We start from the raw sequence: 23,980 nt of genomic DNA, 5'->3' as shown, positions 1-23,980 counted from the left end.
CACAGGATCCCTGTGAAAGTGGAAAAACCTCAAATAAAAAAACACATCTACCTGAAGTTGACCATAGAATCATGCTGGAGGACTTACAAATACCCAGAGAAGTGATTTCTCTACTCCAACACAACTCTGTGGTCAATTTCCAGCAGAGTTGCGCTGAAGGACCTAGAGATTCTTAGAGAAAACGTATTAATCAAATTCACAAATAATCAAATCCACAAAAGTCAAAGTCACAAACGTGGAGGGCTGACTGTACTCAAGTAACGTAGATTCAGCTGCCCAGATACCAGGTTTTATAAGCCATATAAATCACATACTGTTAGTCATGTTCCTAAAGTAAACATGGTTTGAATTAGAACCTCAGAGCACTAGTCAGAAATTCCTCTCCTGTTTCAGTAAATCAACTTGTAGTGTTGACATTCTGTCGTACAGGTTGGCAGTGCTACCTTTTCTCTATTTTATTTATTCTAACCCCGCTTGACTTGAGTAGCTATGGTGACAAAACTTAAGTGACCACGCGTTGCTACTACACAAGCCAAGTCAGCCCAAGGCACCCTTGACGTTTCTTATTTCTGGGCTGAGCTTGAAATGTGAAGGAACAACCCTGCCTGTGAAGCCTATGATCTAAAATACTTAAAACATTTCTTTAATCAGTCAAGAGAATGCTTTCTTATACTCCTATCTACATACCAGGGTAAGAACTAAAGATTTACAGGATTATTAGCATTCTGTCAAAGTCAATTTCCAGTAAAAATAATCAAGATCTGTTTCATTTACTAGAAATTTACTAGAAGTTTCTAGTAAAAATGATCTATATTTAGGGGTGCATATACATGCGAATGGATCAGAAAACAAATTAATTAAAACTTTGTTGATCATGAAAAATTTACTAGAGGTTTCTAGTAAAAATGATCTGTATTTAGGGGTGGATACACATGCAAGTGGATCAGAAAAGAAGGCAAATTAAAACACAGGTACTTGTTGATCATGGAAAATTTACTACTAAAAATAATCTATACTTAGAGGGTAGATCCACATGGAAATGAATCAGAAAACAAAGTAAAACACAAATACTTTGTTGATCAGGGGAGGCAGTGTGGTGTAGAGGTTTGAGTGTTGGGCTAAGACTCTGGAGACCAGAGTGCGAATCCCTGCTCAGCCCCTGGATGAACTTGAACAAGGCACACCTGCTCAGCCTTAGAGGAAAGCAGTGGCAAACCTCTGAACAAATCTTGCCAAGGAAATCCTGTAATAGGTTTGCTATAAGCTGGAAATGACTTGGAGACACAACAACGAACTTTGTTGATCTCAGGGCTTGAGCAGGTTCATATGAGAAAAGGTAGTCGTTTTTCTTTGTTGATGTTAGCTGCCTTTAGGTCGACCTTGACTCCTGGTGATCCTGTGCATGAGAGATCCCCAAGACTCCCTATCCTCCATTGCTCTGCTTAGGTCCTGTAGCTTCAGGCCAGTGACCTCCGTGATTGAGTCCATCCATCTGGCATGTGCTCTTCCTCTTTTTCCGCTGCCTTCTACTTTTCTTAGCATTTCTTTTCCAGTGATTCATGCCTTCTCATGATGTGGTCAAAGTACGACAGCCTCAGTTTAATCATCTTGACTTCCAGGTGGAGTTCAGGCTTGATCTCTTCAAAGAGCCATTTGTTTGACTTTTTGGCTGTCCATGGGATCCTCAGAACTGTTCTCCAGCACCACATCTCAATTGAGTTTATTTTCCTTTTATCCATTTTCTTCACTGTCCAACGTTCACATCCATTCATGGTGATGGGGAATACAATGGATTGGATGAGTTTAACTTTTGTGCTCAGTTGTATATCTTTACTCATTAGGATCTTCTCTAGTTCTTTTCCCATTCCTAATTGTCTACTTATCTTGTGCAAGAGATCTCTCATTCTTCCTTTTTATTATTATTGTCTTCTATTTCACTGCACTGATTTTTACAGTCATCCTCTTTATCCCTGTATACTAGTCGTTGAACAGTTGCATTCATGGTTCTGATTTTGTTCCTAATTCCTGATTGTTTTGCTTCTCTTCTTTCCTTTATTGCTTGAAGGATTTTCTCTGTTATCCGTTACGTCTTCTCTTTCTTTTTGGTCACCAAAAGTGTCTTCTTGAATTCTTCCTTGATTATGTCCCTGGCTTCTGACCATAGTTCGTCTGGTTCCTGGTCGATTATGCTTAATAACACAAATCTGTTTTTTGACATTGCCTGTAAATTCCAGTGTGATATTATTTGGATAATATTTTGGTATGATGATAATGTTTACTTTCTTCTTCAGCTTTCTTCTAAATTTTGATATAAGTAGTTCATGGTTTTACCACAGTCCCAGATGTCATAACAGTAAAAGAGGACAAGACACTGAAAAATGTAGAACATGACAAAATAAAAGCTAAAAACACTCATATAAATGCTTCATAGTCATGGTCAAAATGGAGGACATTTTGGAATTCTTCCTTGACAGAAGGCTTAAATGTAAGACATGCCCTGGAAAAGGAGGATGTCTGTTCACCCTGCACCTGGTCCAGTTTTGACTTCAAGAATACAGCTTCTCCATCTTCTGCTCTCATTTATTTTGTCCATCTGATTTTTGTATTCACCATCTGGAGATGCCCATGTGTATAGTCTCCTTTCTGATTGTATGAAGCAGGTACCTGCAATGAATAGATTATTGTCCTTGCAAAATTCTATCAGTCATTCTCCTGCTTTATTTCTTATGCCAAGTCTGAATCTGCTTACTGTTTTTGACTCTTCTCTACTTTAGCATTCCAGTCACCTATGATTAGTTTGAAGTCCTGTGTTGGTGTATTGTCAATTTCTTCTTGGTCTCCTTCATAGAATCTTTCAATTTATTCTTCTTTTTTGGCGGGAAGGGAATCATCATTGAGGGGAGGAAGAACAAGGGGCAAGAACAAAAGGAGAGATGGATTGATGTCAACTGAAGTATCTGAGAAAAATAAAGAGGATGAATTGAGGGGTCTAAAAACAAGGGGGTGCATGGAATAGAGGGACAACCAGCTACTGGGCAGCAGCAGTAGTAGTGGGTGACGTTGATGTAAGATCTCACAAAGAGAACAGCTGTGGCACCATAGCTAACACATGTTAGCACTGTGCGAAAGGAGACAAAGGTGACTCTCCTTGCGAGACCCTTTCGCCAGCAATACTGGGAGATCGCAACAGAGAGCTGATCAAGGGCACAAATAAATTCAGAGATGGGGAGCCAAAGAGTAGACATGTTCTACAAGGCAAAGTTTGTCTGAAGCTGCACTACACGTTATAGGAACACAGAATATGAGAAGCATGAGCCAGGGAAAACTAGACATAGTAAAAAAGGAAATGGAACGCATGAACATAGCAATTTTAGGGGTGAGGGATCTAAAATGGACAGGAATCGGTCACTTTGACTTAGATAAGTACACAGTGTTTGACTCAGGAAATGAAAAGACACAAAGAAATAGGGTAAGGAGAAATGAAACAAAAGCAATCAAAGGCTGGAACGCAAAATCAGATCGAATTGTGTCAATAAGGCTTCCGGGAAAACCTATAAATATTACTCACTTGAAAAACTGATTTAAAATTCATTCAAACACTACAGGGGGAAAGGGACAAATGGCCACTAAACATCATGTCTTAAGAACCAGAGAGACAGCAAGTGCTTAACAGAGTAAGAATTAGGAAACACAGAGCATTCATAACAGACCTTCATAAGGGATGTGGGGCGTGGGAGGTGGAGAGTGAAAGGATTTCATAGTCATCTTTTCCACAGCCCAGAGTGATATCACTGCATACCTCTTGAAAGGGGTTGTAGGTTTTGTGATGTAGCTGGGTGTTCCTTTCCTGGACCTCAGGGGTGAATACAGTTTCCTGTTGGTTAACCTCCTTTTTTTACTGGTAAGTTATTTCTTCCAATAATACAACTCATAAACTTACTCAGAACATCAGTCTTCTTGCATAAGGGCTGCTCTTCATGTTCATTCACCAAAGAACTGGAGCAATGAAAATGACATCATGGGGACAAATTATACTTCTAGCATCAACAATAACAGGAATATCCCTTCTTTGTCCCGTTTTTAACCACATTGATTGTAACAGAGTATTCTGAGTTGGCCTTACACAACTTCATAAAGTACATCAGCATTATTAGTATCCCCATGTCTCATTGGGTGTTTATGTTTCACACTGTCAACATTCACTTGTACATCAATGCTGGGAGAAATTGTGGTATATGATGAGAGTCTGTTTTTGTTTTGCACATTTTACAATCGGGGTAATCTGGGAGGGAAAATGCTACTTTTGAGGCAGTCTAAAAACTGGATTTCTTCCTTGTTTTATAGTTTTCTTTCACATATGGGCTTTGTGTGACAAAATGGTTCTGAGCCTTAAAATCTGTTATCCTTTTGCTGAAAAACCATAGTCTGCTTCCTTGATATGTGTTGTCTGCTTTACTCAAAACTTTCTGTTTAACATAAGGATGTTTGCAATATGTCTTGGCTTCTGTCTCCCCACACCCTTCCCCAGGTATACAGGTTTTATTCCGAAACTTGAAAGCATAGTTGGAGAAACCTATGGCAATGCTATACGAAAACTGCTTGCCCACCAGGCAGAGTTGCTACAGTTGAGCCATACTGAAGCTGATACACTTGGACGCAGGTATCTTCTCAGCAGAATGTGCAGACAGCCACATGGGCAACACTTACCAGAAGACAGATACAACACCTATGGTAAAGACTCATCCTAATTAAGTTATTAAATTCACTTCAGAATGCAAATTAAGAAAAGAGGAAATCCCTTTCTTTGCAAAAAAAAAAAAAAAAACCCAAACCCAAAACAGATATTGCCTTTTAAGGATCAGTACCGAGTATAACATAGAGTCACCACCAAAAAACTATATTAGATTTTAGATGAAATACAATTCCTGTCTTCACTGAGACCGAACTGTTGAAACAATAAGACTGAAAAGACACAAAAGCAAAAAGTAATATACATAATCTTTATGTATTTCTAAATAAAAGCTAACAAACAACGTGTATAACAAAGTATTCCTAATAAATGCAGACCAAAGATACAAAATGAACAAGAGCAACAATGGCAAGCAAAAAATAATAATAATACAAACAGCAAATATACCAAACAATAAAAACTATACTGAAGCAGACGAAATATAGTGGAAAAGGAAAAAGGCTAAGAGAGAGAGAGAGTGTGTGTCACAATAGAAAGCTAGCCTTATAAAGGCTCACCAACTGAATAAGATAATACAGTCCAGCCCTTCTTATACACAGATTTTTATACATGGATTCAAGCATACACGGTTTGAAAATGTTCACAAAAAGTATAAATTTCAAATATCAAACCTTGATTTTCCATTTTTATAAGGGACACCATTTTGCTATGTCATTATACTTAATGGGACTTGAGCATACACGGATTTTGTTATACACGGGGGATCTTGGAACCAAACCCCAGCGTATAACAAGGGTCCACTGTACATACTGCTGAAGGCCATTTCCATCTCAGCAGTTCACCATTAACCTTATAATAACCAAAGTTCTAGATCTTGCCCATATTTCAACACGGTGTAATAATTTGAGCATTGGACTATAACTCTGGAGACCAGAGTTCAAATTCCTGCTCAACCATGAAAACCCGCTGGGTGGCCATGGGCAAGTGCACTCTCTCACCCTCTGAGGAAGGCAGTGGCAAAGCCCCTCTGAACAAATCTTGCCAAGGAAACCCGGGGATTGAGTCACCTTAGGGTTGCCATAACTCAGAAACAACTTGAAAGCATGAAACAACAATAATAGCCCTCATTACTATGTTGGCTATAGATGACAGGAGTTACAGTCTAACACATGTGGAGAACACCCCAATGATGGAGCCGCATGCATGATTACCTAAACTGATTGTACAGCTAAGTCCCTCTTTAGTCATTGACCTGCATTACTTTATTATACCATATTAATGGAATGCCAAAGCTATTGAAACCAATATTTTATGAATTAACTCTGACACTTACAGCTTTGTGAAATGTAAAATGTGATGAAATGCAAAATGTGATGATATCACAATAGGGTAAGTGAGTCTACACTTTATGAGGGAAGGAAGGATAATTTGCAGTAGTTTCCAATTTCCAGAGATATTTCTATTTTCAACAGAGCTTTTCATTCTAGTCTAGGATCAGAAGATTCCTAAGAGCGTTCAAAATAATACTGAGATTTAGCATATGCTTCAAAGTCTTGACACACTGTTTAGAATGCAATTTTGACATTAACAACAGACTTCTAAAGATTTAGTGCTTCAGAGTCTTAGAAAGATGAGAACGTATTAATGAATTCCCAAAGTGTCCATCTTCAAACTAAATACCACTTTATGTCCACGAACAAAAACTCAAATACCACTACATTTGAAAGTTACATACAAGAAAATTAATATGTGACTACCAAACTCTGAAAATGTGAGCCCAGATTCTGTTGTTGTTGTTGTTGTGTGCCTTCAAGCTATTTCTGGATAATGGCAACCCTATCAAGGGGTTTTCTTAATAAGGTTTTGTCAGAAGTCTGCCATTGCCTTGCTTTAAGTGGAAAGATTGTGACTTGCCCAAGCTCACCCAGAGGATTTCCATGACAGGGCAAAGGAGATTCAAACCCTGGTCTACCAGTGTCCCAGTCTAACATTCAAACCACTATACGATACTGGCTGTTTCACACTGCTTATCAACTATTAAATTGCCAAATATTTAAACCAGTCTTTGGTTCTCTTCTCTTTCATCTCCCGCCATTTTTCACTCCACTTCTCTGTGGTTGTCAGTATCCAGATATATTTTCTGTTTCCACACACAGTTTGCTGTTTTCACATATTGTGCTATCTACAAAGTGCTTGTCTTTAGAAGGAAAAAAATAATCTGTGGAGAAACCAAAAGCTGAGGACCAAGTTCACACCAGGACAATCTTGGCCTAATATACCATGATTTATCACATTGGCATCACGACAATTGGTGTCGTCTGGTGTGGTAACTCATGGTGTCACCCCCACCATTGAACTCCTCCTATACCATACCATACAGAATCCTTAGTCATTTTTTTGTACTAATTTACTTATAAATCATAATTCTCATACATCAATGAATGTATAATAGTTGTGACATAAACAACTAGCAAAATAAAATGTATACCTTTAAATTACAATATCCTAGACACAGAATAAATGTGTTTACATATGCATAGCTTGATGTGGTTACAGTGAAAATTTGATGAAATGTGATGTTTGTAAAGAATATTTTAATTTTTAATTTTTTTTAATTTTAAAAATTAAGATTTGAAATTTTAATTATTTTAAAAAACATCTGGGGCATCTCCTTTTTCTTCCCACTGAGCCTCACACCTTCTCTTCAGCATTTTAAAGAGATACAGCTGAATGCCACAGCCCATTTCTGCCAAAATGTAGAGGTCTGAGGAGCAGTGGTGTCACCCCCTTTTTAGGGTGTCACTTGGTGTGTCCACACCCTCCTGCACCCCCTAGTGATGCCACTGGTTTATCATATTGAGGTCAGGCTTTATGCTTGAAGACACTTTTGTTGTTTTCTCTCCTCCCTTTTCTCGTCTACCTTAATGCAATACTTTGGAGATTTGTTAAGTGAGTTTCCTGTTACCTCCGAACTAGAAAACTGATTTCTATTTGGGCATCCATTCCAGGTTACAAATCAGGATCAAACTGTTTTTGCAATCCTGGTTTGCTATCAGAATGTAAGACACAAATTCCTAGTTTGGGTTTTCTAGAAAACTGTTTTAATAATCTCTTGAATTTTTGCAGCAGGCTTGTAATTCAAGGGAACATAATGCTTGATTGTCAGTCTGATAAACCTTTGTTTATAAGCTGAATGTCATTTTACATTTGGTCTGAGCCTAGTAGGATAATTTGGGATTCTTCTAAAAAGGGCTTCAAAACCGTCTCACTTTCATGCTCCATGCTTCAATTCATTGTGAAATCCAAGTATTCAGTGTATACATAAACAGAGGGATGTGTGAGAATTGATATACAGTAAAGGGATGTGTGGGAATTGACTTGCAAAGTTTTTTTTTATCCCCCTACCCCTTTATTAGCGGGTTAAAATAAGTACCCACTTGTGTCTAAACCCAGTCTAACCAGCAGAATAGCTTCCATAGCCACTGCTATTTCAAATAGATTTTTGTTGCACAAATTCCAAAATCTATCAGGAGAGACAAAGGGTTTCTCTTCCCCCTGAATTCAATAGCTATGTGTTCATGCTCTGCCCTGCCACCTACCCTGTAGAAATCTACTCCAGATCAGTTGAAATAAATCCTTCCAAATCCTCCTAACAAAATCGTACAGTAGTTCAATCTCACTTTCCTTGAAACGCAAAAAAGAGCGTAAAGACATAACCTCATTATATTCCCAATACTGAGCAAATGCAAAGTGCATTTCCAATGTCACGGCAAAGCCACTTGATGCTAATAAGAAAGCACATTTGAAATTACCAATCTTAATGAGCAAATGAAAGAAGAAGTAAAAAGACGTCAATACTTTGAGTTGTCTGCCTTTTTAAGATTATAACCAAGCATGAAATTCCAGCATTAAGCCTTATTATCTAGGATTAAAGCAATTCCTTCCTGATTTCAAATGCATGTTTGGTTTTGATCTCTGTGAACTATAGCGAACACTGTTTTTCCATCTATTTTCAGAATGCCTACCCACAAAGGCACATCGAAGACTCATCTATGACGGTGATCCTTCATCAACTTCTGCTGTTCAGGCAATTAAAAAGGCCAAGGGAGATTTAAAACCTCCAGCAAAATCAAGCAAGGCCAGAGAGCTCACTCCAGTTCAGCCAAAAGATGAGACAGCTGTGGTATATGAGTTATATGCATTACTACTGCTACTGCTACTACTATTACTTTGGCTTTATTATATACCAGAAAAATCTATTGCTATTTATTCCATGATTTGTTTATTATTGTTTTATTCATTAACTCTGACCCTTATGGCTTTGGTGATGCAGAAGCACATCTGACGTAAGTAACTGGGCCGATCCAATTGTTATGCAAAGATTTAAAGCATTACGTGATGGAGTTTTATGAGATGTGCTTCTCCTCCCTGCCCCCATTATTTGATAAATAATTCTCAGGTATGGGGGGAAAACAGCTGAATGTTGCATTTCAAATGGCAAACAGTTTTGCATGATCCCTGAAGAACAAGATTTGTTACATTTGCTGGAATCCTGTCTCTTATATGACTTTACATATAACAAGCTACATAGCAGAACTGCTAAGGAACCCCTTTAATGAATTGCAAAGATGTGTAGCAGAATACCAGCAAGAGTGTCCAATGTGCATTGTAAACTGATGAGCATCAAGAACTTCACTAGTTCTGCTTAGTAACACAACAGTGGCCCTTTATTGGACATGGACATTACACAACTGCATAGTTCTAATTCCCACAGCCATAAGTCCACTTGCAAAGATGTAAGGTTCCAACAGTATTCCAGCACATGATTTAAACCTTGTGTCATTTCCTAGTTTACAGAGCAAGGACAAACCAGTTTGCCAGTTCAGAGGTAGTATCAAATTAAAATTTGACAAATACAGAAAGTCACTAATCAGACAGCATGAAATCTACAGAAGCAAATCCTCATGTGCTTTATTGACTACAGCAAAGCCTTCACCTGCACAGATCATAAAAAGCAATGGCTTGCTCTTAGAGGAATGGGAGTGCCACAGCATCTGATTGTTGATGTTTAACCTCTACTCAGGACAAGAAGCTGCTATTAGACCAGAATACGGAGACTAGAATGGTTTCCAATCAGTAACAGGTAAGGTTGCAGAGAATCACCCTATTTACTCAACTTGTATGCAGAAATATTGTTTGCACAACAGTCTTAGAATCAGAGGCAAGAGGAGTGAAGATTGGAGAGAGTAACATTAGAAACATAACATATGCCGAAGACACAATAATACCAGCCAAAACCAACCAGGACCTGGAACAATTACTGAAGAAGGTGAAGAAGGAAAGTGCCAAGGTAAGCTTAATGCTAAACATTATGAAAACAAAATGGAAGAGCTACAAGAATTCATCCTACACAATCGAAATAGTCAAGTTCCTATACCTTGGATCAAATATAGACCAGAGCAGAGACTGTAGGCAAGAAATCTGACAAAGACTAGGAACAGGAAGGGCAGCTATGAAAGAACTGGACAAGATTTTAAAGTGCATGATATAACTCTTAACACTAAAGTGAGGACAGTCCAAGCCATTGTATTCTGCATCACAAAGTATGGATGCAAGAAAGCTGACAGAAGGAAAATCAACTCATTTGAGAGATGGTACTGGAGTAGAGTATGGAAGATACCATGGACAGCCAAGAAGGCAAACAAATGGGGCCTAAAACAGATCAAGCCAGAATTCTCCTTGGAAGCCAGGATGACTAAACTGAGACTTTCATACTTTGGCCACATCATGAGAAGGCATGAATCACTAGAAAAGACAGTGATGCTGGGAAAGGTAGAGGGCAGTAGAAAGAGAGGAAGACCACATGCCAGATGGATAGACTCCACCAGAAAGGCCACAGGCTTGAGCCTACAAGACTTGAGCAGGGCAGTTGAGGGCAGAGTATCTTGGAGATATCTCATCCACAGGGTTGCCATGAACTGATACTGACTTGAGGGCAGCTGACAACAACAACAACACAGCATGCAAGGAGAGAAAGAAAAACAGATGTGCAAACAAAGGTCTCATTCATGTAATTTCAAACCATGTTTTGCATTACATTTGAGCCAATCTAATATCATCAGTAAATTAGAGACCAGTGATGATGATGACAATGTTTAGCATTCTACTATCAATAGATTAGGGAAATTATAATTCTGTTGGAAGTATCAATGAAGTTGAACACTTTCTCGTAAACAGCAACTGCAGTGGCTATTTGTGAGGACTAGGAATTTGTTCGTGGTAACCAGGCAAGGAAATGCTACAGAGGAGGATTCAATTTCCTATTATAGCCACAAACAACTAGTATTGGACTACATATGCAAAGAATATTTCTGGAGCAAGATTTAAGGACTTTAAATATTCGAGACATGTGTGTGTGTGTGTGTTCAATAAAATGCTTTACAGAATAAGATGAATATCTTATTCAAGGAATCAAAAGACTAAGATTGGGAAGGGCAGCTACGAAAGAACTAGACAAGATCCTAAAGTGTAAAGATATACATCTGAACACTGAAGTTAGAATGGTCCACGCCATTGTATTCCCCATCTCTATGTATGGATGTGAAAGCTGGACAGTGAAAAAAGTATACAGAGTATCAACTCATCTGAGATGTGGTGCTGGAGATGAATACTGAGGACATTGTGGACAGCCAAAAAGACAAACAAATGGGTCCTAGAACAAATCAAGCCCAAATTCTCCCTGAAAGCCAGGATAACTAAACTGAAGTTGTCATACCATGAGAGGAAAAGACTCATTAGAAAAGGCAATGACACTAGGAAAAGTGGAAGGCAGCAGAAAGAGAGGAAGAACACAAGCCAGGTGGTTGGACTCAATCAGTGAGACCATGGCCTTGAGCCTGCAGGACCTGAGCAAAGATGGAGAGTCTTGGAGACATCTCATCCATGGGGTCTGCAAGGGCCGAGGTTGACTCAAGGGCAACTAACAACAATAACACAGCATCTCCTACATATTTTCTTCTTCTTCGTTAACAATTTTTGCTATTTTGATGATGTTGCTTGGCCAGTGTGTCCTCGTTTTCATCTGTGTAATGTCAGAGGACATGGACCAACATATCTGGCACCTCTCTGCCCTTAAGGTGTTTCATAAATTTCCAGAGCATGGGCCCCAGTTCCCATCAGTACCTAGCATGGGAACCTTAATCTTTATGAAATATCGATGTTCTGAGGAGTGATTTGAAGTAGGGATGGGAAAAGAAATGGGTTTATTTAATTATTTAATTTATATGCTGCTTGTCTCTCCGAAGGGACCTAAGGTGGCTCACAGATTTAAAAAACATTACAATAAAATTCAAAACAGTTAAAATCATCTAAAATGATATAAAATTACATTAAAAATGTAACAGAAGTTAAAAGGCACGACAGATACATATACTCAGTATAAAAACCACCATGACATATTTATATTTTAAAGACTTGCTTAAATAAAAACATCAGCCTGCCATCAAAAGGCCAGCAGGGAGGGGGCCAGTCTAGCCTCCCATGGAAAGCAGTTCCACAGGGTGGAAACAGCCATTGAGAAGGTCTTCTCTTGTATTCTTACCAAGTGAGCCTGGGATGGTGGTGGGACAGAGAGAAAGCCTCCCCCCCCCAATGATATTAGTATCCTGGCAGGTTCTTCAAATAGTCTAGACCTAAGCAGTACAGTATAGGGCTTTATAGGTCATGACCAGCACTTTGAATTGTGCCCAGAAATGAACCGGTAGCCAGTTAAGCTGTTCCAACAAGGGAGTTATATGCTCCCTATAACTGGCTCAAGTAAGCATTCTGGCCACAGCATTCTGGCCTCACTGAAGTTTCCAAGCACTTTCAAAGGCAGCCCCATGTAGAGAGCATGGTAGTCCAAATGGGATGTAATCAATGCACGTGTCAGTCTTCCTCAGTCCACAGTGGTACAATGAAGTGTATTTCTGCTTAAATAATGATTCTATCTCAATTACATTTTGACATTACTGATTAAAATATGCACATTTTAATTTGTCCTTTTTGGCTGAGGCATTTCCTTTTTTTTATGGCAACGCATACAATGCAGTCTCTCTCTCAAGCTGAGAGTAATTGGTGGATAGGAGATCACAATGTCATTGTTTAACCCTCTGTGATTTGCTATGATAGATTTCATCTTTGGCGTCACTGCATCTGCCTGCTGATAAAAATATATTTAAGAAGATATCGGATAGCACCATGCCAGAAGCAGACCAAGTACAAAAGTCAGATGAAACCTGGGCATTAGCTCGCAAGAAAAGAGATACTGTTCCAAAAAAACAAAGCAGGCTGATATACCAAAGCAACTGGGTTCCTGTTCCAAATTACACAGGTTACATCCCAGGTATGTTCTTTCCCTCACTCTAAAGGTATGATTCTGTTTGCTTTAAGCCATCCACATTGAAAATCTTAATCTATTTCACTAGAGTAGTTTCAAACCAAAACAGGAAATAAACTCTGTTCTTAGTTCAAGTCAAATCATTTACCCCTTTAATATTCCAGTTATAAACATTGAACTAAGGTACAACATTGCTGGTAGTAAATACGTAGATGCAATCTTTTAATGAATTGTGGTTTGCAGAACTGATAAAGTGCAAATGAAAACTGAAATGCTCAGTCTGGCAAAATGCCTTTTTTATCTGTTCCATATGCTGGGTCATACACAGATGCACACGACATCGGCACATCAGATGTTGGTTGAGGTTTGGTACTCTAAAGTTCTGCAGGTGGAGTTATGCATTAATTCTGCTATGTGACCTTTGTGTTGAATGACAATGCTGCAAAACTGAACCAAGACATGAAATGTACAACTGAATACAAAACCAGATGTGTACATGCATCCTCACACAAAGGTCATCTTGCAGATGCAATAAAATCAGGTGCCCAACTGCAGTTCTGTAACTTTGAACTGTATATGGATATTCCACGTTGGACAAAAGCATCCATGTGCCGTATAGGAAGTGTAAGACACCTACTTCAAAATTTGATGGACTTTAAGGGGGAGTAATTTCCTCTTCTCACACAACTCCCCCCTGTGCCCTCAAAGTAAAAGAGTTCCCATACCTTGGATTAAACATCGATCAGAATGGAGACTGCAGTCAAGAAATCAAAAGACTAGAAATGAGAAGGGCAGCCATGAAAGAGCTAGAAAAGATCCTAAAGAGTAAAGATATACAACTGAACACTACAGAACCATCCAGTCCATTGTATTCCCCATCATCATGTACAGACATGAACGCTGCACAATGAAGAAAGTGGGTAAGGAGAAAATAAACTAATTTGAGATGTGGTGCTGGAGTAAAATGCTGAGGATACCGTGAACCGCCAAAAGACAAACAAATGGGTCCTTTAACAGATCTAGCCTGAACTCTACCTGGAAACTGAGATTATCAAACTGAGGCTGTCATACTTTGGTCACAACATGAGAAGGAATGACTCACTGGAAAATACAATAATGCTTGGAATGATGGAGGGCAGTAGAAAGAGAGGAAGACCCTACACTAGATGGATAGACTCAAACAGAGAGGTAAGAGGTATGAAATTACAGGATCTGAGCAGAGCAATGGAGAACAGGGGATCTTGAAGTTCTGGCCCCGCTTGGTACCATTCCACTGTCAGACAGGCTTCCATAGGTGAAAATTGGGGAGGGGGGGTAATTTCCTCACACAGCTCCCCCCATGCCTTCAAAATCTGCTCTAGATCAGAAGTTTAGGTGGTGATGAAAGTGGCAGCAGGGAGGAGAGAGCGCGAAAGTCCCATCGCATGAGAAGTCTGTGTTAGCATGACATTGGACTGACTCTTAGATTATCTTTAGTATTTTTTTTTCATGGAGGGAATTAATCTTTTGCTTTAAGCCACATCTGGACTAGTTATGTGATTTGCAGGCCTATTGCCAAAAATGTTGCAGAGGAAGAGAGAAAGGTTACACAGGGACAGCATATGGTTATCTGCGAAGACTGCTGATCAAAACCTAGAAATGTGCTAAAGACTAATTGTATCAAAGATTCTGAAAAGAAAATACCCTGTTATAAATGTTAAAAATATATAGATCTAGTGTTTAGCAGCTGTCCCAAAATGTTTACACTGAAGTTGGATAACCTGTGGGGCTCAAAATGTTATTGGACTGCAACTTCCATCATCCTGTATAACTGGCTATGCTGGCTAAGTCTGGCTGGAATTTTCAGTTCAGCACCATCTGCAGAGCCACAATCATAACAGTGACTGGCCAAAACACAGGACTGCAGAAGCATATGTATTTCTTAGAGAGCAAATGGGCAGAAAACGGTCTGCACTTTTTGCTTTGTATGTCATTTTGCTTTGTATGCATATTTTTCTTTGAATGTCAAGAGTTAGAGAATTCAGAGAAAGGGCCTGGAATATTCCTAAAGGAATCAGCTTCCTTTGGGCTACTGATTATTTGACATGAATGTTCTCAGGAGACTCGGTATTTTTTCCCTTTTGAGAGTCTTACAGTGGCTGCTGTCTTGGTGACATTTTGCCCAAAGGCCATATAATTTTCCCTATGATTCTTCCATTTATGAAAAGGATACAATATCATTTCTTCACAAATGCTTGGTTTGGACATAAATGCCAAGCCACAGTTTGTTATGACAGGAACAAGCCTTTATAAATGCCTTCCTTGCAACACTAATTCAGGGGTGGGAAACCTTTTTCAACAGAGGAGCAGAAGTCCAATTTGGAAAGGGTCCTGGAGGCTTTGTTCCAACAGTGGATGGAATTAAGAGCACAGAATGCAGCCAAAGCAATGTGGGTTAAGTAACTACATGGAAACAAAATAAACATATTGATTACTTGGGTCAAGCTAGGTCTAGTTTTAACTATCTAGGATATGTTCCCCTGAAGTGTACAAAGCACAGCTCAATTTCATACAAATTGGAGTACACTGTGAGTTGTCTAAAGATGTGACACACACATTTGCGCCAGCTCTGCCACAGTCTTATGTCAGAAAGAACAAACTAACCACTGCAAAAAAAAGGAATATTACACACAAAAGTGAGAAAAACAAGGAGTTAGAATTGGAAATTCTCATATAAAGAAAACTGCTTCAGGTTTGTCTTGCTTACCCCCCAAAAATGTTGGCTGTGCAGCTTGGAGACAGATTTAGCTCACTGTTTGCAAGTTTCAAACTAGTGTAAGGACTACAAAGGCAACTCAATGACTGACACTTCAGAGGAAAGGAAATAAGGGGCCCATCTCTCAACCACAGAGGATGCTGTGTGAAGTAGGGGACCTCCTTTGCCTCAAACAGCTGCATCTCAAGAATTGAGAGTGATATTAAACCAAGTTAAAACACAATCCAATATGCCACCAAAGTTTAGGCTTTAGGAGGCAGGTAAACTTCTGTTCCTTGATGAGATTTATGTTTCATTCCTGTTCAGTTTGGCAATCGACGCAATATTTTATTGGGCCAGTTGGTGAAATTATCTGTAGGGTCATGTTTTCTGGACACTAGTGCTGCTTCCTGGACAAGACATAGTTTCACCAACTGGCCCAATAAAATATTGTGTCGATTGCCAAACTGAACAGGAATGAAACATAAATCTCGTCAAGGAGATACCTGCCTCCTAAAGCCTAAACCTTGGTGGCATATTGGATTGTGTTTTAACTTGGTTTAATACCACTCTCAGTTCTTGACTTTTAAGTCCTGTAAGGGTTGACCCCTCCTTATCTATCTGAATTTCTCTCCTTACATTCCTACCCGTTCCCTCTGTTCTGGTAGTCAAGGTCTCCTGTTCCAGCCTAGGATTTCCACTGCCCCATCCCAGATTCGTACTTTCTCACTTGCTGCCCCTCACTCCTGGAGCCTTTTTCCCCCATGAGCGTGGCTCATCACTTCTCTAACCAGTTTTAAAACTGAGTTAAAGACTATATTGTTCAGGGAAGCATTTCCAGGTAGTGTGTGACTGTTTTTGTTTGACATCTCATATTTGACCCGATGTCTGTTATTTGATGTTTTTAACCTATTGTTTGCTTATTTTATTCTAGCTTGTATTACTATCTACTGTTATATGCATTTGTTATTTTTTAGACTGTATGCCACTGGCAGGTCTTATTATTATTATCATTGATTTTATCCATTCTATGTACAGCGCTGTGCAAATTTACAGCACTTTATAAATAAAACATAATAATAATAATAATAATAATAGTAGTAGTAGGAGTAGTAGTAGTATCAAACAGATCTGGGTCAGTGCACCCAGATTGCTGTCTAAGGTGAAAGATGAAATCCTATTTGACAGGTTGATCAGACTCCTAGTTGAATCATTCTTCAGCTGTGGAACAACATTGTTTGATATACCTAAGAATATCAAGTTGGCTTAGGGAGTGCAAGGCAAATCACCTTGGCTTCTTTCCAAATATACTAGGTGTGCAATTTGGAAATAGATTTTATAACTGTCCATCCCTCATCTCTGGCTGTATCCACACTGCTGAAATTATCCAGTTTGGCTCCATTCTATGGAATTCTGGGAACTGTAGTCTATTGTGGCACCAGAGCTCTCTGACAGAGAAGACTAAATGTCTCACAAAACTACAATTCCCAGAATTCCATAGCATTGAACCCTGGCAGTTAAAAGTGGTGTCAAATTGGATAATTTTTGCAGTGTTTTTGCAGCCTTTGACATCTGTTTTACTCTGCCTAATTGCAAGGCCAGCCATGCTACCAAGCATCAGCCAAAATGTTGCAGATGAACCTCTCAACATACAGCAGTATAGCCATCTCAGTTATGCACATAAGATGCAAAATTCTGATCTGGCTGCTTTACTCTTCAGATTCTCCAGATATTAATCCAGCTTCTGTCCAATGGTCTTTCATACTACCGCTTGAGTCTTCTTTATCCAAAAAGCTTGGGACCAAAAGTGATTTAGATTTTGGAATACTTGTATTTGCCTATACATACATACATACATAATGAGCTATCTTGGATATGGGACCCAAGTCTAAACGCAAAATTCATTTATGTTTCATATATACCTTGTACATATAGCCTAGATGTAAAGTTATACAATATTTGTAATAATTTTGTGTGTGAAACCAAGTTTGTGTACATTAAACCATCAGAAAGCAATGAGCCACCAATGAAAAAGTGGCTTTTGGAGCATTTTGGAATTCCAAGTAAGAGAAACTCAAACCTGTATATAATTATAGTGCTATGATTCCACTTTTAACTGCAGTGGCTGCATCATATGGAATCCTGGGATTTGTAGTCTTGCACAGTATTCAGAATCCTCAGCCACAGAGCACCAGTGCCTTCCTAAACTACACGCTCCAGGATTTCATAGGATGTTCCCATGGAAGTTAAAAATGGCATCACAGTGGTATAATTGTATAGTGTGACAAGGAACTGAAATATTTACATTGTGCTTCAATCCCTAATCCAACCCCCCAATGTCTCAGTTTATGGATTGCTTAAGTCTAGAAAGCATCTTCCAAACAATGCTGGAGGGAAAAGGAAATGTAATGTTCACATTCCAGTGATTTATGTGCCTCCTGCCTCCATAGATGTAGGAAAGCTATACGTTTTGCATGTAGAACGTAGCAAGGCACAATCATTTTTGCTGAAGCTTCTGGGAGTTGATGTGCAAAATATCTGGAGAGCTAAGGGCTCTCCACCCGTAGCTGAACACATGAAGGTCAACACAGTCAGCCATAACAGGAAGATAAAGGCACCCAGAAACCTTCATATCTTTTCCCAGCAGCACTTTCAGTCTGAACGCATACACTACTAGCAGGAAATACTTGTCTTAGATCAAAGGAGTAGATGTGGGTAGAGCGAAATGAAACTAACTAAAATACTTCTCTTCTAATCTGCATCTAGCACATCTGGCCAAAATACAAAGTTCTTTGGAAAAGGGGAGAGTTTTGCAAATCCAGTTCTGTCAAGACGGAGTGAGGTTCCAGTTTGCTTTGCTGATTATTCAGTGCAGCCAGCACAGGACTTGTTCTGCTGTCCAGAATAATTGCACAAGCTTGTTACTTTCCTCCCACCCCCTTTCCCCCCTATGTCTGTTCATTTAAACTATTATTACCAGGGTTAGTGCCCAGGGTTCACTACCTAGGCTGGGAGGACATGGATATCTCTCCTCTTTCTTCCCAACTTGCCCGTCTCGGCTCTTTGTGCCCCGTTGCCTCATTCTGAGGGTTTCCTCCTCTGAGCAAGACATTTGTACAAAGTGACCCTAGAGACTGCTTAGATCACTATGAGGTTGCATAGCCACTATGGAGAGACTTGCCAGGTATGGTGTTTTCTGCAGACAGAATGCTGTTAATCAAGCCCCGTGATACTATGGTTCCACCTGTAAGTCATGGATATTTCCTGAGATGTTACGTAGATGTTAGCAATTGCTATAGCTATAGCAGCAACCATCTTGCTGTGGCATTTGTCACTGGAGACTGCCTAATGGACCTCTCCAGAGTATCTGCCCAGCCAGATGCCTGTCTCAGGAGTCCTTAGAGCAAGGGTGGGCAAAATGTGCCTTCCCCTAGTTCAGAAATATTCAAAACGTTACCTAAATTGCTGGATGTCCCAAGAGGGCATCCAAAAATTGAACTCAATGGGGAAATTAATTTAGGTCAATATGGAGCACCAAGCGGGTTTAGTTCACATAAAGCCGGAATCATAAGCCTTTGTATATCTGTTCTGAAAAACATGAACTCCAGAGTACTAAGTAAAATGCAATTTAATCATTTGAACAAGAGGCACATGCACACACACAAGAACTAAGGTATATAAAAAAGGTGGTAGTGGATAGCAAATTAAAGGATTGCAATGGGCAATGCTTATCAATTCCAGAAGCCAGGCTCCACTCTGGGAAATGGATGCAGTCGATTGCACTCAGATCACTACCTGGGGCTGAATTTGGCTAGCATTCTGCGGGGTTTTGGCTAGAATACAACAGCATGCCTCCAATTGAGATTAAAATAGGAGTGTCCAACCAGGGGTATTTATGGGTTGAATTTGATTTGAAGCAGTTTATGATTTTCCAGGAATCCCAAAAACAATGGGATTCCTCCTGGTTGATGGTTTTAACTTGAGTTACAAAAGGAATATTTTTATTTGATGATATACATAATCAAGCAGGAATAAGATCAGGACAACTCCAGGGAGTTTGGGATAGGATCAGGTGTAGCAAAGTATAATGGGGGGCTAGCAGAAAGACTGGCTTAATGTTTGAGTTTGTGTCTTTGTGACTATCAAGAGGAGAAATGCACATGGCATGGGGTGGGAAAGTAGCAACATCCACAGCTATAAAGTTATAAGGATCCTTTCCACATGCTATGAGGTCTGTGTGACAGTCAGAAGTCAACAGACCTTCCCAGATTCATGCTTATGGCCTCTCCATAACTATTATAATAAAATATAACGCAGGTTGTGATAACACTTAGAGCAAAATGTGCCTCTTGCTCAAATTATTCAAAAAATGTTCACTCCTCCAAATACCATTCAGGATAATGTTTTTGTCTCTTGGGCCAATTTAAGCCCAGGAGAGGCCTTAAAAATGACTTCCCTTTACTTTTTGTTTAAAAAAAAAAAAAGCTTCTCTTGAGCCTAAAATGGCCTGAGGGGACTAAAAATAACACAAAATGCCTTTACGTCCCCCCATCAGGCATTTGGGGACATACATTTTTTTCTTTTTCCATTAGTGTGTATTGGGGACTGTGACCTCCAAGATCTTATTGGAAGCAAATACAGGCACCTAGCTTTCTGCCGTTGTCTACCCCTGCCTTAGAGCAAAGGCATTAGAACAGGAATGGCAGTAGCTGGCAACACTGGGGTGGGCACATGATTGTCCACATTTCCAAATCTGATGCTTGAGGTGAACTGTCTATTATAGCCTTCATGATTATGAAATATAAAGGCCCATACAGACAGAACAAAATAAAGCTGTTTTCGGTCACTTTGGAGGTATGCTGTTTAAATGACACACACATCTTAAGAGGCCAGAAGCTGTGCCAAAGCTGCGCCCCAATCATTAGGACTGGAGTGTGGCTTTGGCGCAGCTCATGGCCTCTTAGGATGCATGCTTCATTTAAACAACTTATCTCCAAAGTGACCCGAGGCAGCTTTATTTTGGCCTATCTGTACAGGCTCATAAATCACCCTGAATACTTTTGGGGGGGGGGGAGCTAGTAATTGTCAGTTAGCATATAAATATAAATATAAATGTGGGTAGTTCACACATGCTCCCTTTCATGTATATTAGTTGCAGGCTGCACAAGGGAAAACTACGCTGCCTGAAAACCATTTGGTTAAAATAATTTTCCTAATTCATTAAATTTTCCAGTGATGAATTTGTAAACTTATTTTAGTCATTAATGAACTATACCTCCATAACTATTTACTGTTAACATTTTTAAAGCTCTAGAAAACTGCCCATTAATTCTTCCACTTCTTCAAAAGCAGGTCACAAGTTCTCATTTGGAAAGACCTGGGGCACAAGCACAAGGAAGTCTCTGGAAAGACAGAAGAAGTTGCTGTAGCTTGCTCTTACATGAACTGACTGCCGATGGAGAAATATGTGACCTATCAAATCTTGCACATGAAGTTGGCACCAGCATATCCAATCCCTTCTGAAACACATTAAAATGATTTAACTTTGGTTTTTGTTGTTAAGAAACATGACTGTACACAGAAGATAATTTCCTTTAGGGCTGAGCTGACATTAATTGGTATTTCAACACTTTTGAGATATCAAAAGTAAGTCTCTCTTTCTTGTCACTGTTCAATATTCCTTGGGAAGAAAGGTATGCATTTACATACCTTTTATGCACAGACACACACAATATAATGAACACATTATATTATGGCTGTGTTACTTGAATGAACCTCAGGCCTGAAACATTCACCTTTCTACTTTTCTAGTGCAAGGAAACTGGAAGTACATGCTTCTATTTTGCATTAACTGAGATTTGTCATGCAGTTAATGTCCACTAACCTCCTCTAACTTGGTGCCTTTCAGATATGGACTAAAAAGGATGGTAGATTTTGAGAGTTGTCATCCACATATGTGGAGATAAATTTTGTTGTGAAGCCTGACAAGCCAACCTCAAGCCATGGCTAATGATCCTGGCTTGTTCAGATAAAATAGTTGAAACTATCCATAGCTCCTTGTCTAAATGAAACAACAAATTGCTGTTGGCTGAAAGCAGAAACAAGTATCTCCTTGAAGCTGCCCTAGAGGACAGGACAGTGGGCAGTCTTGTGAATGCACACAATATTATAATCTAAACACAATTGTTACTCCCAACAAGAGGTTAATTTAATCAGTGGAACTTATTGTTGGCTGCATCTGGAGTGCAGAAATAATCAGATTTGACACCACTTTAACTGCAGTCGCTCAATGCTATGAAGTTCTTTGTTTTGTAGTTCATTAGGGCACCATAGCTCTGACAGAGGCTAAATATCTCACAAAACTGGATCCCAGAATTCCATAGCACTGAGCAATGGCTGTTAAAAGTGGTGTCAAACAGGATCATTTCTCCAGCGTGGATTGTGTCTAAGTGTTGCTTTACCAAATTCTCACTGGGTCTATTCTAGTTGTGACTAACAGCTAGCTTTAGTACTATGGTAACCCTTTAGAATTACACCTAAGGAAAGCAACCATTTCTTTTATTTACCTTAAGTGACATTAGCAGGTAACCTACACTGCTGAATTGCATTGCCCTGTGACTCCATCCATGTGCAGTGTGATCACTCATGTAACTATTCCTGAAAGACAGCAGCAGTAGCAAAGAAGGAAAACACGAAGAGAAGCAGACAAGATTGGAAAAGTGACATTTTATCCTTCAGCCCATATTATTAAATGACATATCCATGAACACACACACTACAGCTTCTCCATGCTCATGCCAGTGCCATTTTATAATACAGGGTGTGACAATCTGTGGATGACCCAATTCACAGACCCGAAGGGCCAATTGTATTTCACAGAAAGTAATTCTCAAGAAAGATATCTAACATCCTGAAATAACTATTTGCAACCAAAAAAAAAATGGTACCTCATCCATGTAACCCTAGTAAACACTCAGTATCAGTTGGGAAACTGCAGAATAAAGGTGTTTATGGCACAAGAGGGCTGGAGGTGGCAGTGGTGGTGTTGGAGAGCATCCCATTGCTGCTGCATTAAAGGAAGAATTTGCCTCCTCTGAAATTCACTGATAGGCTTTTCATGTCAGTGCAGATACAGTTGGATCCTGGCCCATATACCTACAACATTAATCAAAGCATAGCAAATACTCTCACCATGTTTATTATATTTTTGATCCATTAACATCCACTCATATTGGCTCCATTTCCCCTAACACTGAAAGAAACTAAACATTAACATACATAAGGAGCTGTTCAGACATTAAATGGATACTGAAATGTCTTCTGGAGTTTATTAACTACTTGTGCTATGCTGTTTTTCTCAAAGGTTAATGTCCAACATTCTTCTCCCTGAAGTATGTGCAGCTCCTTGTGCCTGATTTTACTTCAGAATCTCTTTAAAATCCCTCTCTGCCTCTGCGATCTTCCTCTCATCTAGAGTACCTTCCATGCACTTGATCTTCTTTCCTAATGTTTTCCATCTGCCTTCCAAAGATATTAATTTTGGATTATTTCCAGATTGGTTAGTTTCTTCTCTTCTGAACATTTCCCTTCCCTCGCTTTTGAATATTTTTGCTTTTAATGCTCCTCAAGAGAAAAATCCCTGTCTGCCTCTGACACATCCAAAAAAAAAGCTTGTGCAAATATTTGTTAGTTTTTCAGGTGCCAACAACTGCTAATTTGGCTAGAACAAATTAGTATGGCTATCCCTGCACACTGGGGAAAGGAGCCACTTTCGTCAGAGCATCTTTCCAGATGGAGTTTCTCTCACTGCTGTGCCCACAACCTGATGCAGCTGAGGAGCCCATCTGCCATGATGTGCAGAAGTATGGAACAGATCCCATTTGTTCTTTGCCTCCCCTTATTGCCAAGGAGGCTTCCAGCTTCAGCAGGTTGGCAGTGCTGGCATGATGAGTGCCCCCATGTGGTTGGCAGGAGCTGTGGAGATAGGCAATGATTCCCAGCCTTCTGGCATTTCTCACTTCCTTTCACAAAGTTTACATGTAAGGTTATAATTAGAAGGGCTGACACCCAATTTAAAAAACAAGGAAATGAATTCTGTGAGTTGTCATCAAATAATTAATTCCTCTTGTTTGCACATGACTGAAAGCAGCACATTTCAAACTAAATAATACGACCTTAA

General features: G+C 39.5%; 1 protein-coding gene across 2 annotated transcripts; it reads left to right on the top strand.

Moving 5' to 3' along the window:
• Positions 1–574: 574 nt before the first annotated feature.
• On the top strand, positions 575–21,412 carry LOC121924075 (UPF0605 protein CG18335-like). Of its 2 annotated transcripts, none has more exons than XM_042455168.1 (5): positions 575–691; positions 4,529–4,731; positions 8,707–8,873; positions 12,860–13,073; positions 21,154–21,412. In XM_042455168.1, the coding sequence occupies exons 1-5, from the start codon at positions 660–662 to the stop codon at positions 21,228–21,230; spliced, it is 693 nt and encodes a 230-aa protein (XP_042311102.1). In that variant the 5' UTR covers positions 575–659; the 3' UTR covers positions 21,231–21,412. The 2 variants fall into 2 exon arrangements, with proteins under 2 accessions (XP_042311102.1, XP_042311101.1); XM_042455167.1 differs by having other exon boundaries at positions 21,151–21,412.
• The last annotated feature ends 2,568 nt before the right edge of the window (positions 21,413–23,980 follow it).

This window comes from Sceloporus undulatus, chromosome 2 (assembly GCF_019175285.1).
Source record: "Sceloporus undulatus isolate JIND9_A2432 ecotype Alabama chromosome 2, SceUnd_v1.1, whole genome shotgun sequence".
NCBI lineage: Eukaryota > Metazoa > Chordata > Lepidosauria > Squamata > Phrynosomatidae > Sceloporus > Sceloporus undulatus.
The sequence above is the reverse complement of the archived record's forward strand: the minus strand, read 5'-3'. Positions and strand labels throughout refer to the sequence as shown.